At 33.1% G+C, this 16,480-nt stretch overlaps 3 protein-coding genes across 16 annotated transcripts; 1 reads left to right on the top strand and 2 right to left on the bottom strand.

Moving 5' to 3' along the window:
* Positions 1 to 692: 692 nt before the first annotated feature.
* Positions 693 to 4,722, top strand: LOC101252923 (cytochrome b-c1 complex subunit 6). 3 transcript variants are annotated; one of them, XM_004247393.5, is made up of 5 exons: positions 693 to 816; positions 1,058 to 1,104; positions 3,238 to 3,322; positions 4,352 to 4,441; positions 4,526 to 4,722. In XM_004247393.5, coding segments are annotated over exons 2-5 (210 nt in total). In that variant the 5' UTR covers positions 693 to 816; positions 1,058 to 1,102; the 3' UTR covers positions 4,559 to 4,722. The 3 variants fall into 3 exon arrangements, with proteins under 3 accessions (XP_004247441.1, XP_010326585.1, XP_069145001.1); XM_010328283.4 differs by having other exon boundaries at positions 704 to 883; XM_069288900.1 differs by having other exon boundaries at positions 742 to 819; positions 1,060 to 1,104.
* Positions 4,723 to 6,925: 2,203 nt separating this feature from the next.
* LOC101253422 (glutathione S-transferase PARB) lies at positions 6,926 to 10,420 on the bottom strand. The gene is made up of 3 exons (XM_004247394.5): positions 10,055 to 10,420; positions 9,396 to 9,444; positions 6,926 to 7,592 (listed from the first exon to the last, which is right to left on the bottom strand). The coding sequence occupies exons 1-3, from the start codon at positions 10,199 to 10,201 to the stop codon at positions 7,144 to 7,146; spliced, it is 645 nt and encodes a 214-aa protein (XP_004247442.3). The 5' UTR covers positions 10,202 to 10,420; the 3' UTR covers positions 6,926 to 7,143.
* Positions 10,080 to 16,470, bottom strand: LOC101258897 (uncharacterized). 12 transcript variants are annotated; one of them, XM_019215772.3, is made up of 15 exons: positions 16,315 to 16,469; positions 16,109 to 16,139; positions 15,940 to 16,001; positions 15,446 to 15,485; positions 15,280 to 15,335; positions 14,429 to 14,647; positions 14,170 to 14,323; positions 13,503 to 13,825; positions 13,255 to 13,386; positions 13,055 to 13,176; positions 12,843 to 12,934; positions 12,682 to 12,773; positions 11,344 to 11,477; positions 10,898 to 10,989; positions 10,080 to 10,188 (listed from the first exon to the last, which is right to left on the bottom strand). In XM_019215772.3, exons 1-14 carry the CDS (start codon positions 16,354 to 16,356, stop codon positions 10,923 to 10,925), a joined length of 1,566 nt encoding a protein of 521 aa, XP_019071317.2. In that variant the 5' UTR covers positions 16,357 to 16,469; the 3' UTR covers positions 10,080 to 10,188; positions 10,898 to 10,922. The 12 variants fall into 12 exon arrangements, 10 of the variants coding, with proteins under 10 accessions (XP_019071317.2, XP_069144998.1, XP_010326589.2 ...); XM_069288897.1 differs by having other exon boundaries at positions 12,846 to 12,934; XM_010328287.4 differs by having other exon boundaries at positions 13,261 to 13,386.
* Positions 16,471 to 16,480: the final 10 nt, after the last annotated feature.

Here is a 16,480-nt window from a genome sequence, read left to right as displayed (position 1 = left end):
ATATTTACCAACATGTATGGACTATAATCTTTATTAGATCATTAAGAATTTTAACTTCCAAACATGAAATAAATATATTAAAAGATTAAAACTATGTAAAAGCATAAGAGATAATTTAAAAATTATATCAAAGTAGTTATTTTACGTATAAAATAAAAATTTTAAAATTATATATATAATGTCGGGTTGGTTTGGTCCCGGGTTGTGTTTCTTTTAGCTGAAATCAAACCAACCCAAATATAATCGATTTTTTTCAACACTAAATCACTAGTCAATTTTTTTTTTTAAAGATTTGACTCAATTTACAATTCGATTCGATTTTGTACAACCTACTCCATACCTCATTGAAAAATTACATAAATTAATATATTTTAAAAAATAGTTACTGATTTTAGCGATATTTTTTGTTTATTACTATTTATAACAATATTGTGATAAATCTGTAATATGTATTAAAAATGAATTATGTATGCAATATATTTGAATTATAATTATTTTTGAAATATATTGTGTTTGTTTGGTAAAAATTATCATATTGTATTATAAATATATTAAAATATGTGATAAATGTATTATTTATTATTATAACTTGTTTTATAAATAAACTAAAAATAATCAAATAAAAAAATATTATTATTAATATAAATGATAAATATTTTTTTATTATCATATATATGTACATAAGTTTTCTACTTCCTTTAATGGGTAAAGCTAGAAGACCAATTCAAAAAGCCCAATAAAAAAGCCTTTTTAATTTAACTCTCTCTCTCTTCTGTCTTCTCTTCACCATTCGCACCTCATTCAGAGAAAAGTCAGGTTGCTCCTCTTCTACGCATTTGATCTGCTTCCTCTTTATGTGTTCATTCGATCTGCATAATATTAGGTTTTGCTATTTTATCTTGTTTTGTTGCATTCGCACACATGGAGAATTGTGTTTTTTTTGCTTGATAGCTGGTTAATTTTGTATTGATTAGTGTAAAAATTGCATTTGCTGGTGAATTCGTAGAATCAATGTCTTCGTATCCAAAATTGATTAGTGTAAAAATTGCATTTGCAGGTTTTTTTGTAGAATCAAAGTCTTCGTATCCAATATCTCGTTGCCATGTGAGTACTGTTGATCTATTTATAATGAAACTATTCTCTCTTTATTAAAGTAATTAAATTTTGATGTGATTTATGTGTTTCGTTTCGTTTGTATAATCCATTTATTCTAATAGGATTTCACTGTTTATGAGTAATTTATTCTCCTTACCATATATGTGAGTGATTTTTAAATAGTTTTTCAATTATACACTGTAGAAATTGAGATTCCCTAAATAATTTATATAGAATTTTGATCTGGAACAGTAAAAAAAATAGAAATAAAATCGTCATCTTTATTTTGTCCAAGAGCAAAGTGTTAGTTGGACCCTCTATGTTGAGAGAAATGAAGTTGATGGAAATTCTATCTAGAACAGTAAAAAAACACAAATAGAATGGTCATCTTTATTCTGTCAAAGAGCAAAGTGTTAGTTGGACCTCTATGTTGAGAGAAATGAAGTTGCTGGAAATCCTATTGTAATATTATTATTTTTTTGTGATTTTTCCCATTGTTTATATAATGTAGAAAAATAGTAGTTCAATTATGCTTGCAGCCACCAAAAAGAGAGGAAAAAATAGTTTGATTTTACTCAAAATGTTTTTGCTTTCTAATGTGCAAAGAATTACCATTTTTTGTATGTCTGTTTAAAAAGTATTGACTAGTGAGCTAATATTCCGAAGTAGAAGGATGAATTATGTATCTCTTCGAGAAGCAGTACGTCATTTATTGAAATACCTTCATTGGATTTGATTGGAGAGTGGGTGCGAGTGTCCTAGTACCAATTTATCCTGTTATATTTTGGATTCGGTTAATAAAGTCCAACATCAATGTCATGGGACTAAAGTCTTCAACCATGTTAGCTTGCTATCGTCTATTTCTTTTGTTGCATAAAACATTTTAAAATTTCAATTCTCTAGATCTTAGACATTTATCTTTAAAAATGAAAAATACGTGGAAGTTCCTTAAATAATATGCACAGACTTCAAGTGTGCCACAGATTCCAACAGATATATATGTATTTATGCGCATATCAGGCAATTAGCATGTATATGGCGCTATGCTGAGCAAATGCACACTTACCGAACTTCTACAGATACTACTTGATTTCATGTGTTAATCAGAAGTGCTTTGAGCCTTTGACATAATCCTTATCCTCCCTCTGATGCAACAGCTAATTATTTTTACCTTATTCATTCATTGGTGTAACTTCATGTATTAAAGATTACTTTCATGTGTCAATTCTAATAATTTGTACGCAACTATATATTCTACCCTATTTGATTGGTTTACAACTCTATCCATTTATTAGCCCGTAGTGGATAGTATTATATTGCTTTTAGTGTGAAGTAAAGTTTTGGAGTGTACATTCCGTGTTGAAACCTTCCATAAATGCTCTGTCAAAGGCTCAACTTCTTTGTGATTGCTTTTTTTAAAATTTGTTTTATGCACAAGTATTTGCTTGTGATATACCATGTTCTCAGTGTGTTTGTTGATGTAACTAGTTGGCGAGAAACACCATTGTCCATTTTTACTTAGCTTACATTAAGTTAATCGAAGGAGCACTGCATTGAGATGTTTGTGAATAGTGTTGGCCCTCTTCGTAAGCTTGTATTCCTTGCAGACATTATAGGTGGAGAGAAATTTTCATGCTATATTTCCTAATACTCCCTCCGTCCGATTTTATGTGGCACAATTTGACCTAGCACGGAGTTTTAAAAAAATGAAAACTTTGAATTGTTTACTAAATTGTCCTTCAAAAGTAGACTCACTTTTCTCTTTTCTCATAAACGTATTAGAGTACTATGTAAAATTAAGTGGGACCAACAAGGGTAAAAGAGGAATTGCACCTTTAAATACTTACCATATAAGAAAATGTGACATTCTTTTTGGGACTGACACAAAAAGGAAATGGTGCCACATAAAATGGGACGGAGGGAGTAACTATTATGTCAGAAGCATCTGATATTATTCTTACACGATAGTCCTCAATGACTTACAAATATCGAGCTCATGTTACAAACACAGAGTTAGACTGTTGTAATTAATGACAAGTGACACTCAGTGAGTCCCCCCCCCCCCCCCCCCCCACACACACACACACACACAAGTATTGCCATCTCTTTGAAGATAAATTGCTGTTGGTTTCCTTTGTTCAGGTCGGACGAGGAAGTTGTTGACCCAAAGGCGACAATGGAAGTATCTTGCAAGCCTAAGTGTGTAAGGCAACTAAAGGATTATCAGGTGATTCCCACCATAACAAAACAGCCTTTCAGTTATATCAAAGGGATTTTCTTGTTCTTATATAATCGTTATTGGGTGAGCTGTAACTTGGACTTGATTGTTTGCGGTGGTGGAAGGCTAATTTTTATTATTGTTAACATTATCCTGTACGGTCTCCACAAGAACTCAGAGTGACACAAAAATGTCTTGGCAATGTCATGTTAGACCTGAAAATTGTAAATTTGGAAAACATCAAGTACTATGGCCGACATATGACCTAACATAGTATGTATCACTTGAACTTTCAGCTACTCTAATTACCAAATCAACTGATATAGTAAGCCAGGAGAATTTTCTTGTTATGTCACTCTAATGGGATGAACCAACATGTGACGAAGAGACTTAATCTGTAACTGCTTGGTCTTTCCAAGTAGCCAAAAAGGCATGTTTATGGCCTCCAAGTACACCCACCGACCTCCTCTCATATTGGCTCTCCAGATTCAACTGGTCAGCAGAATGCTAGTATTTCTATGATCTTTTTTGTTTCCTCTGCTCATTTTTCTGTACCATATGTGTCTATCGGGTCCATTGTTCTTTCTATTGCCAACAATTTGCTGTAACAATTTTTTATGAAGAACACAGTGCTGTAAGGTTTTGATTATCAAAGACTCAGAGTTTTAATTTCGATCCCGTTAAACCTTTCCGAGTTAGTTTTGGCTTTCAACTTCTTGTTATTCATCTACTCCCTCTGCCTAAATCTTTTAATCAACTTAATGGTTTGTGCAAAGGATGTGCTTTGGACATGGGGAATCTGGGATTTTTGTGTGTTATGCTTGAAGGATGATATCTAATTGATTTGTGACAACTACCACCTTAGATAACTGTACAGTAGTATTCGTTTGATCTTCAGAACAATTGCATTTAACTGTTCTGTGCACTTCCTGAACATTTATGTCTCGTTCATTTGTTCTGAATTTGTGCAAATGTATTTAAAATTTGTACTGACTTTCATACTTTGTGGCTCTTATTTGGGTATTTTGCATCCTACAGGCATGTACTAGAAGGATAGAAGGTGATGAATCAGGGAGCAAGCATTGCACTGGACAGTATTTTGATTATTGGCAATGCATTGACAAATGTGTAAGCTCTATTTCTCTATTCTCCGTTGTTGCTCTATTTAGCATTTCGTTTTGTTTCTAAACTTTTTATGGAATTGTTACACAGGTTGCCCCAAAGCTATTTGAAAAACTCAAGTAACATGGAGATAAGTGTTCATCCATTACGATTTTATCTTGCTTTTTCATTGTTGAAGCCTGTGCTACAGAATTGCAATCCCTTCAATCAACTTAGTTGCCGCATGGAAAATTTTGTACTATGCACATTATTAAGAAGTGATTAATAAAGGATACTTATGGGTTAAATTTTGTGGACACTTTTATTTGGTCAGATGATTCAAAATCCGGAGGATATTATTCCCAGATTTTTGTTCTCTCTTGCGTTGTTATATGAGCTCCCAGTTACCTAATTTCTTTATGGGAGGAAATATCATAAATCAGTGATTTATATAAGCCCATTTCTTCTTAGTTTTGGTTGTTTTGTGGTTTATAGTCCTGAATTAGTTGGCATTAAAATTTGCATGCAACCCTTTAGGTCGAGAATATTGCTAAATGAGTCATAGAGTAGACAAAAGTGCAAGGTACAGTCAACTGCTAGAGTGATGTTCCTCACTGTATTTGTGGGTTTTCTTCTGGGCTGTCTTCTTATTTAGCCGATGGAGAGGTAATAGGTATCCCGTGAAATTGTTGATGGAGTGTTCACCTAACACTATAACATCTTAATCTATGCGTAATCAAACCATGTGGCAACTTTATCATAAAAACAAGACAAGTAAATTGAAATGGATGGAGCAATTTTTATGGAATAATTAGGTTTTTGTTTTAGTTGTTGACTTGTGATGACAAATCAAAGGTTTCTTATCTTCTTTAGGTGCTTTGTTTTTAATCTGTGGATATCTTATTGATTTTTTAGAGCTTCCTGATTCTGTATGCTTATTCACTTGTTTGTCAAGCAGGATGATAAGTATATATGTTCTCTATATAATGAAATGACTAAAGATTTTTTTTTGAATTGAAAATTACAGAGAAAGAGTCTGTTTTTAAGAAATATAGTTTTACTGTACAAAATAGATATGGGAGTACATATTTTGAATACAGGGAATACGATTCTTTTTGGTTTTCACCGTCCTCCGAAAATAATTATAACTTATAAATATACATAAATTATACACTAATGATGTATAATTTAGCGTATATTATACATCCGTAGATAATTATTTTGGACGGTGGCGATACAGTGTGAAAATCCCCTTTTAATGTTTAAGAATGGGTCCAAAACCCCAAGAACATGATAGTTCTAATGGGATCTTCCATGTTTGAACTCTTTCTTCTTTGATTTTGATTTTCTTTGGAATTTTGTTTTGATTTTGAGAGCTTTTCTCTGGTTGTTCTCTTTGATTTGTGAATCAAAGATTTATCATCTTCAGAGAAATGGTGAGGCTTCATCCTATATTTTGGTGTGTTGAAATGTTTTACTTAAGATATTGAAGCTTCTTATAAATTGTGGACAAAATACAAACAAATTTATAGAAAAAAACTTCATGAAATGAGAAAAGCATTAGAGATGGAATATATGATAGATATCTCCATTTATTAAGCATATATTCCTTATGTCTGTTGATGTGGATGGTGTATATATCAGTATTTGCTCGTATCACTTGAACCCCTCTCGTCGGAAAATTATATGGTTAAATTTTTATCAATAATAAAAAATCACTATTTTATCGTTGTAATTTTCTGTTGAAAAATATTTAGAACGTGATTCCATAGATATTTTGATTGATCTCAGTAAGAAGAGAAAAAAATAGTAGTATTTCCACACATAAAAAAATAGGAAGTTTTTCAATATTTCAATGAGAATTTGTAACCTATCATGCATTTTCCTAATGAGTTGGTATAGTGAAAGAATTATGTTTTGTAACACAAATTTCTCACTGATTCACGATAAATTATTTTATTTTTAATCTTCCTGTAAAAATCCCATCTTCTGTGATGAGTGTTTGTGCAGAAATAATATAAGTTCGAAGCAATAAATTTGGATGATTTATTTGTATAGTTGTTAACATATTGGATTCCAGATAACAAAGTTGGAGGAAAAGTACTTTTTAGTGGAACAAGAATATTATTTCCAATTGATGCTGTTGTGGATTAGATGCCACCAGATATCAGATAAGAGCATAATCTCAAAAAACTATAATCCACTTTTAACACCCCCTTCATGTTCGGACTTGATTGAAACGTGAATCAAAAATTCAAATGGTAGAGTATTTGACTCTGATATCACATAAAAATATGTTGTTTTGAGCTAATTAAACCCTAAAATGTAGAAAAATTGTTCAAATCCATATAAATAAACTACCAGTTCATTCCTCAATCAATATGAAACTATAACCCATTCTAACAGTTTGCCTATTTACCTAAGAAAAGGGAAAGAGACGAAGTTGAATCTAGAAACGCCAAATTATTATAAGATTTTCAAGTAAGATACACCCGACAGTGTAAAAAGATGTTATCACAGAAATATAGCGCGCAATTATTTTATAAATGACCGGAACATAGCATATTTTACATCAGTACAATTAGTAAAATCACATAGATATAGATCACTGTTTATTGTATTGCAAGACAAACATCTTCAGACAAGAAACACAACATATTAAGACACAAATGCTTCAAAACAAAAACATATATATGAATTATGATCATCCATTAATTCATGACTTTTTTTCATTTTTGCATCTTCTCCAACCCCTTCACCCAAGCTGGCCTAGCCATTATATCAGCACACCATACACTCACACGAGGGCGCGAATCAAACAGTGCCTTAGCTTTTGTATTCATCAGGTGGTATATATTTGGTATATGATGCAAATCAACAAGTGTAAAGGAGTCGCCACCCAAGTATTTTGACTCTGTCAATCGAGTTTCGTAGATGTCAAGAACCTTAGACAATTGTTCTTCACTTTCCTTCACAATAACATCATCGGTACTGCCCAAGCCAATCATTGGTTTTATGACTAGCTCCCATGTTAATTTTGAAGCTGGTGGTTCAAATTTTTGGCCTTCTACTTCCATCCATACTGACATAATGGCCATTTTCATTGGATCTTGGAGTATTAGTTGAATGCCATTGCTAGCATAAACATGAGCAATGTATTGAGTGATTGCCCTTGATTCTGCATTACAAGTGCACATATTATCATTCCAATTGATAAGTTTTAAAGAAAAGGTCACTTATCAGCAATGGTAGAATCAAGAATTCATATAAGGAATCTTTACATAATTAACTGTATGGATTCACTTGTCTACATTTCCCAACCGATATACATAAGTTATACATGTGTTGAACGATTGGGTGGTGACTACTTAAGTTAATTCTTCTTTATATATATATATATAAAAAGGGTTCAAAAATATATATTAGGATGTCAAAGTTAAGATTGAACTCATGAACCCCTTTATCACTAGTAAAATCTTCCTTTTATGTCATGGATATAACAGTTGGTCTTGCTCTATTTGCATAAATATAATTATTCGGCGGAGAGGATTTAGTTGAACCCCTTCTGTTTTACTAGCTATGGCCCAACTTTATTATAATATAAAAGAAATTGGCACAATACATAAAAGTGTTCTTTAATTTGGACTCAGCTGACATGTGTACTCTCCAACTTTGGATGTATACAAATAACCACTTCAACTTGTATAAAGTTGAACAAGTAGACACACATGTTCTACGCGGCAAAATACACTTAAGGCACCACGTAAGACTGCAAATTGTCATGTATGACATGTGTGTCTACTTATTCAATTATATATATACAAATTTAAGTGTCTTACTTTTGCAAATTTCAAATTAGAGAGCATATAAGCCAGATAAGGCCAAAGTAAAAGGCATTTTTATATATTATGCTAAAAAAAATTATATTACAGGCATTAATAATTACTAGTAAACTAGTAAGTATAATGAATAACCTACTACAACATGATAGATTACATCGATAGTATAAAAATTATTTATAATGTCTATGTATAGATAACTTAAATCTTTTCAAATTTAACACCTTGGTGCTGACATATACTATAAATCATATCATATATATATATAAAAGAAAATCTTAGGTCCCTCTACATGGCGCTCTCACAAACAAGAATTCCCTTTTAAATTTATTTATTTCCTAAACTAGCCTTCCCCTTTCACGAAAAGTTGGGACTTTTATGAAGAGTTGCGACTTTTGTGTAAAATTGTGACTTTTATGAAGAGTCGCGACTTTAATGAAGAGTTGCGACTTTCGTGAAAAGTTGCGACTTTAATGAAGAGTTGCAACTTTTATGAAAGGTTGTGACCTTTAAGAAGAGTTGCAACCTTTCCGATAAAGCACAATAAACATTTGTGCAGGTCACCCTTTGTTGTCTATAAATAGAGGGATTTTCTCTTATTTTAAAACAACAAAAATTCTAAACCTTTCTTCTTTTTTTCTTCTTTTTCACAACTAAATATTTGTGTACTTGGTTCCTGTTGAGTGACTCACTGACACCATTGCTTATGTTACAGATATTGGTATGTATTACTAAAGTCATTAATTTCTACCTATGTCATTAAGGATAAATGATAAGATAAGTTACCTTTATCAACTAAATATTTGTGTACTTGGTTTGTGTTGAGTGACTCACTGACACCATTGCTTATGTTACAAATCTTGGTATGTATTTTTGAAGTCATCAATTTATACTTATGTTATTAAGGATAAATGATAAGATAAGTTACACTTATCTCAAGAAAAATGATAAGATGTAATAAGTTTCATCTCTCTTTACATTATTAATGTTTGTTATCGTGTAATCTTATATATAAGATAATATAGTATTATAGTTTTAATGACTGATAGATTTAAATTATTATTTTATAAATTTTGTGATATCAAATCCCCGCGCAAAGCGCAGGTAAATTTACTAGTTGTAAGAATAGCTAAAGACTTTACCAAAGAGCTTCAAGTCCCCATCTTCAAATGCTGGTACTTGAGCAAAAGGCTGCACCCATTGAGAAATGTCATTTTAATATATGATATGAATTCATGATCTCAAATTACAATATGAAAAAAAAAAATTGGATTAATAAGAAGTTTAAGTCAACTGATTTAAGTATTTTTGACACGAAATATAAATTTTTATGTGTAAAAATCACTACCAAATAGATTTATAGTTTGTATAGCCAAACTTTTAGAAATTATTAATTTTAAAAAGTATTGTATTTGGTAAAAGTGTTACTCGAAAAAGTATTTTGGATGATGACAATTAAAATTTGCCATCAATTTGGCAAATGTTTTGTCACCGCAACATTTGTGTTTGACCAAAGTTTCAAAAGTGTTTTTAGAAAAAAACAATATTTTTTTCAGTTTTTGCTATTACTAAAAAACACCAAAACACCTCAAATTTCTAAAATAAACATTTTTTAAAAAAATGAATACTTTTAGCTTCTCCAAAACTTGATCAAACATGCTAATAATGTACTTCGACCTTTTCATTTATGTAGCACCATTTGACTTGCACGATGTTTAAGAAAAAAACACTTTCGAATTTTATGATTTAAAACAATTCTTAAATATTTATGTTGTTCTACAGAATAATAAATTATGCTTACATTGAGTGAAAGGAAAGGGTGCCTCTTGTGTTCTTCTTTGGCCATATCAACAAAGACAAACTCAAAATCCAAATCCTTCTCAATAAGGCAAGAAATAACTCTCATGGTTGCAGTTGACAAGGGGATACCATGGACTTTGATTGCCATTATTTCAAGAATAATAAATTAGGATTATGATAGATTGCTCCAAGTTGATGAAATGAAGTTATATGGAGGGGTATATATAGGGTAAAATATAGGGTAAAATTTTCTTGATTTCATTCTTAAAAAAATCAATATATCCAAAAAAGTCTTGGATCCTAAGCAAACCTTTTTCAAAATGCTTCAAGATTAGAGGCTAAGTAATACCATGATTATAAGATGGAGAAAGAACAATTTAATAATCTAATTAGGTAATTAATGACCTCACAACTATATTTATATGTTGACTAAACCAATTTGTTAAGTGCATTTTAAAGTTGAACAAACAGGCTGGATAATACAGACTGACTACTTCAAACTATGGGAGGTGTAAACTTCAACACTCAGAATTATTTTTATTTTTCTGTAAAAATTACATAAATCCTACAGTGTTTAGAGTTAATTACATTCCATCTCTATTCTTTCCTAAAATATAAAAATTCCTTTTAAACTATAGGATCTTGGATACATCATGGGGATGTACCAGGAAACTTGCAGATGCATACCAATTTGTTTCAAGGCATTCATACATTTTGCAGTAGTCATGAGTAATATTTATGGCGAAAATGGATAAATTAGACTTCTATATTTTTATCTATTTAGAAAATATAGGGCAAGTGCAAAGTACAACAATAGAGTTATCTCAAGGAACCTTGCTATTACCTTGGTATAAAATGTGATCCAAAGACTAAATCTGAGAGAAATATGCACACAAAATGATGGCCTCGTCTTTCTCGTTCACATGTACCTCCTTCCTGCACCAGAAAAAGTCAGTCTGTTAAAGAATCACTTAGTATTTGTTAAGCAATACAAGAAAGTTTAGTAAAAGGTACAGTTAATAATTTACAAGGACAGAATCAGAACTTTCCTCCATGCTATGAGGGACTAAAATCAATCTAGCTTTGTCTTCTTGTTTTTAGAAAATTTAATGTATAGAGTTACTCCACTTCTACCAAAAAGTTGTTCTAGCCTTCTAGGCGTTTCAATCACAATAATTTAGGTTGGGTGCCAAGAGCCATCTTACTCAAACCGGTACCGAGAAAAGAGTATTATCCAAACAAACAAAAACAACAAATATTGAAAAAAGAAAATATTTGAGCTGCTCCTACCAAGGTTGATGTATGCGGATAACATTCCCTATTTCAAGTTCGACATCTTTACAAATTCTTGAGTTAAAAATGATAGTAAACTCCCTTCTACCAGTACCCTTCCTTTCTCGAGGATTGCTCAGGCACTCAGAACCCTGCAAAGAAAAATAAAATTGACAATCGCATCACCCAACACCACAGATCTATTCTGTTTGGTAAATGAAACCATCAACACCAGTTAGAGTAAAATAAACAGTTAATAAATGTTAAGACCCCAACCTTCATTCTTAAAAATTCCCATATGACAAAATGACTAGCCAGATGGTATGAAACTTCTTTTTTTCCCTTCTAGACCTATGTGCTTGGGGAATGAGTACTGATTTGTGTTTGTCGAGATCACTTTTTTCCCTCCTTCTGTATTTAAACAAAAGCAGATAAAACCTAAACATATATCAATTTATTCAATCTTGCATTAGATAATCCTCCAGTACAAACTACGTATATAGATCGTAAGTGACAGCGAACGTCCTTGGTTAGACATTTGGATCATGGGCATATTCTGACCCTAAATTTGCAAGCTTCTTTGTGAATTAAGAAATAATATTGATCCGGACGAGGTAAAGAAGAAACCAAGAAGTGGTTTAAGCACAAAGGATGAAAAATATTGATCTAAAACAAAAGAAGAAAGAAATCATAGAACAAATATAACGTCTCCATGGTCCCTCAATTATCTGAAGCTCGTAAGAGTCAAGTCGTAGATACTACAAGGAATACATTTCTGAAAAAGTTTATACAGATCACAGTAAATGCCATATTATTAAACGACTGCAATTATTGGGGAAAAAAGTGAAATATGCAATTATTGAACACTGTGATAAATATAATTTTGGGAGTTCCTTACTGATTACACATTTCAAAAAAAAAAAAACTAACTACCACATTGTTTGTTTAATTTGCAGGCTTATTTCTTACAGTGCTTCGGATGGAAATGGTGTATAGTAAGTTAAGAAACTACGACACTTCACCCAAAAGCTACCACCTATAATGGAAAGTAAAAGTTCTTTACCCGCAGTATCCACGGTCCTAGGCCACCCTACCCGACTTTTTGTGCCATGCAACATGCTGAATTTCTAGAAGTTGTCCATTTATATGAGAATGGTAAATGTTCCAGGCACCAAGTAAAAATTGGCTATCATCAAAACAAGTACTGGGAATTTCTACTTAAGAAACTAGTGAGAGCAAGAAAAGCACGCTAAGGACCTTCAGAAAGTTGAAAGCAACGTTGTATCCTCAATAAAGTAGACATACTCATACTTTTAACCTTCTGTTTAGCAAATGTACAATAGTTAGTTCAAGTACCTCTTCATCTCCATGTAAAGCACAAAAACAAACAGTCAGCTTGGCCTCCAAAGAACTTGACAAAATTCTCACATCAATGAAGCTTTCTGCACCTGAATTAACAGCAGAGGAGAAGGTCAGAAACAAGCAAGAGACAGGAGATACACAGTTTGGCCTTTTACCACTTGAAGCAGCATGTGTTTGTGACTTCTCCAAAAAATATGTATCTCTGTCCTTTTCACATTGCATCACGTGCTGCAACCTTCCAGATAAACTGCATGACTTATCAATACAAGTAAGAAAAGATAAAATTTGAAGAATATTTTTCTGTTTCTGTTCATAGAAAACATGCAGAATATGCTCATAACTGATACATTCTAGTTCCATAACTCACCCGAATTGCTTAGGCCTTGCAATACATAGCCTCTCATTTGTGGATACAGCTCCTAACGCTAGATGAAATTGGTCAGCCATGGTCCTCTGAGGTATAGCAGACTTCAGAATCTGGGGAACTTCCTGAAACAAAAAGAAAGGAATTGAGAGAACTACATATGGCAATTGATCGTGATGATTAAGCAGTAAAAGATTAACTACATTTACATCCTCATCACTAGATGGATCACTATCTAGTTCCTCAGGTTGTTCGCCATTGCTCATGTTTCTGTCACCAAGCAGCAATAAGTTTCTCTTCCATAAGAACCGTGATCCAGGTCTTTTTGTTTGCAGCTGTTGGATAAGCATGATTCTTACGTTCAAAAACATAATTGAAACAGTAAAAATGGTAATACGGAAGCGCTGCTGAGATCTTTAAGAAAAGAGATCTGGAGAAGAAGAAAGCAAACCATTTTAGGATTGCCTCGTGAGGAACTTGTATGCTGAAAGTGATCCAGAACCTCAGCCATGGAATGCTCATTTGGATCATGTACAACCGCTACTTCAGATGAGACCAAATTCTCCTCGAACTGTTGTACTTCATTTCCACCATAATTCTCCAATAAGTCATCCAGTGACTCTATATTTTTTCTTTGCATGTCTAATTCTGCATTTAGTGGAAGCACAGATAAGGGCATGCAGGTTTCACAACTATCATGGACAACCAAAGCATAGTCTTTCTTCTGTGGCCGGGATTGGAACAAAAATTTGGCCTTAGATTTGCCCGGGCTTCCTGCAGTTGATATCAAAAGTCGTTCAAAAATTTACAGCTTGAAAACTCAATCACAGATCTCAAGGAAAAAAAAAGAGCCGTCATAGATGTCAGACTCGAGGATTCAATATTGAGATGCATCCATTTCTTTTCTATTTTACTTGGAGTTCACTTGTTCCTGAGAAACACCACAATTACACATGTTATGCTGGGGGAGGGGGGGGGGGGGGATTACATTGTTATGCTTGTCAGTAACAGCAATGCTTGATTAAGATCATTCTTCTCGTTGGGGGAGTTGATGACATCTTTAGCATCAAGACAAAGAATGCAAAATAGGGAAATGAAGTCAACAGAAATACTAATACCTTTAGATGATCTGTTCAATTTTGATGAGGCCCCGTATACCGATGAACACCCAGCATCTTTATTGAAGAAAGCTCCTGATTTGCAATCTGCACTTACTTTAAGCATTGTACTTTTACCATCTCTTTTGAATTTTCCATCAGTAGAAGGCCTCATCTGCCAGATTTTTAACCTCCAAAGATCCACTTAGTATAGGTTGGACAAAATATTAATTATTCAAGTTTTAGTGATATCGATCTACATAGAGATCAGCAGTCATACCTCATCATCAGACATAATTTCCTCTTCTGAATTACAAGTGGATGTAATTCTAGTGACGTGACAAAATTCATCATCTAAGGAGCAGGACAACGCCTTCCAATGATCATTTTTGTTGATGAAGTTACCATCCTGATCATTTTTGTTGATCAGGCTACCATCCTGACTCTTAAACAAAGGAACTTCAACGTCATCTTCTTCGCATAAACCTGTCCGCCTCTGCTGACAAAAATGCAACCGCAACTGTAAGAGGAAGTTGTCATCTGAACTTTTTCCTGCTTATCATTTTTGTCTATTTCCACTTACTAATAGATCCCTTTTGTAGATGGGGTACACATAATGTTAATACAGGCCTCCCCCATCAATTAATAAGTTATGTGTTGCGTATCTGAACAAAGTTCCACGTTGGTATTTTTTTTTCTTTTTTCTGATAAGGTAGTCGCACATTGGTAGCTGAAAGGAAAAAGAAGCTACATAAAAGGTATAGGGATGGATACTCTTAATGTTTGAGCCCTTATTGGGAAAACCGTGCGACTTTGGCCCAAAGCGGACGATATTACACCATGCTAAGAGTATCTCCAGGTTATTTTAGCCCCACATGTTGTTCCTTAAACTGCACGATTCAAAAGAAACGGGAGAAGTGGAGAGCAACTTTTTCTTGAAATCCCCATCAAAAAGTCAATTTCCATGTTGAATTCTTAACCACCATGACCCATTAAAGTCAACTAGGAACTATTTGAGACATATTTAACCCAAAAAAAAAGAACAGAGAGCAAAAGACGAGGACCAAAGGAACAATAGAAAGAAGGAATGAAGGTAGGTCATATGACAAAAAAAAGGAGGTGAATTCAAACCTGTACCAGCTGATCAGAGTTCACTGTATCGGTTGAATGATGAAGTCTTTTGACATCTGCAGAAGATTAACATGGATAACTTCCCAAATGTCCTTATCTTTTTGAATATTTTGCAGGGGGGTGCTGATGAATGAAAAATCAAGTGGAGAAGTTTCATTGGGAATACCTGTGAGTCGTTCAAGCTGGGAAAGGACTCCTAAACCTCCCTGACAAACAAGAAACATCCAAGTCTTGGGCATTATAAAGTATTCATCAGCAAATTCATATACAAAATAAGGGGTTCACTGATAACTAGGAAATTTGTGCAGTGAACATGCCTGCATTGTGAATAAACACTAAACACTCAATCTCACAACTATAAGTTAATTGCTAACGATCAAAGCCAAAACATAAACCTTAACCCTCCAAACCACTTTGAGATTTGTTTTTCTACGAATAGTAAGCAAGACAATTATGTGATAACGTTTTAACAATCAATCAGCCAATAAGAGTAGTTGGGATTGGCTATACGACTCCTCTATATCCATTCTGCTAACAGTAAACAAATTTTGTCTTAGACTAAAAATAAAGTAACAGCTTACCTAGAACATTATAGAAGGCAGCTGACGTTTTAACTCGAGGAATTTCAAAATGTAAGCAAGAAAATTAACTAGGCATTACCTTGTTTTCTAAGGAACAATTGTCATTTGTCATCCATTCGTCATCGTCCATATCTTCCTCTTCTAACAATAACAATTTAAAACAAAGCAAAGCAGATTCAATTAAAACAAACAAACAAACAGACCTAGGTTATTACTGTGAAGCTTTCTTTCAAGGAGAAGAAAGGTACCGGAAAAACTCTGGTTCGAATCTTCCTTTTCCTGCATTATAATTGAGGAAATCAAGTTCAACTTTACAGAAAACATCGAAATTCATTCAAAATCAACACAAAAAATCGTCTGAACAATTGCAGGTAACCTAAAACTACAATACTGATGAGATAATCTCCGATTTTTGAGCAAAATGATGAAAATTGTTAGGAAAATCTCGAAATACCTGAAGAAATACTCTACTAGCAGCTGAACCTTTCTCTTCCATAGCTGGTAACAAGCAGAGACGCAATTTTGCGGAGCTAATTGGGGCAACAGTGGTGGGAAGTTTAGAGTGAGGAGTGGAGTTGAACTGTATATATACTGATACTACTACTGTAATTTACATTTTT

The sequence above is a fragment of the Solanum lycopersicum genome, chromosome 9 (genome assembly GCF_036512215.1).
Source record: "Solanum lycopersicum chromosome 9, SLM_r2.1".
Classification (NCBI taxonomy): Eukaryota; Viridiplantae; Streptophyta; class Magnoliopsida; order Solanales; family Solanaceae; genus Solanum; species Solanum lycopersicum.
This window is presented reverse-complemented; position numbering and strand designations above follow the sequence as displayed.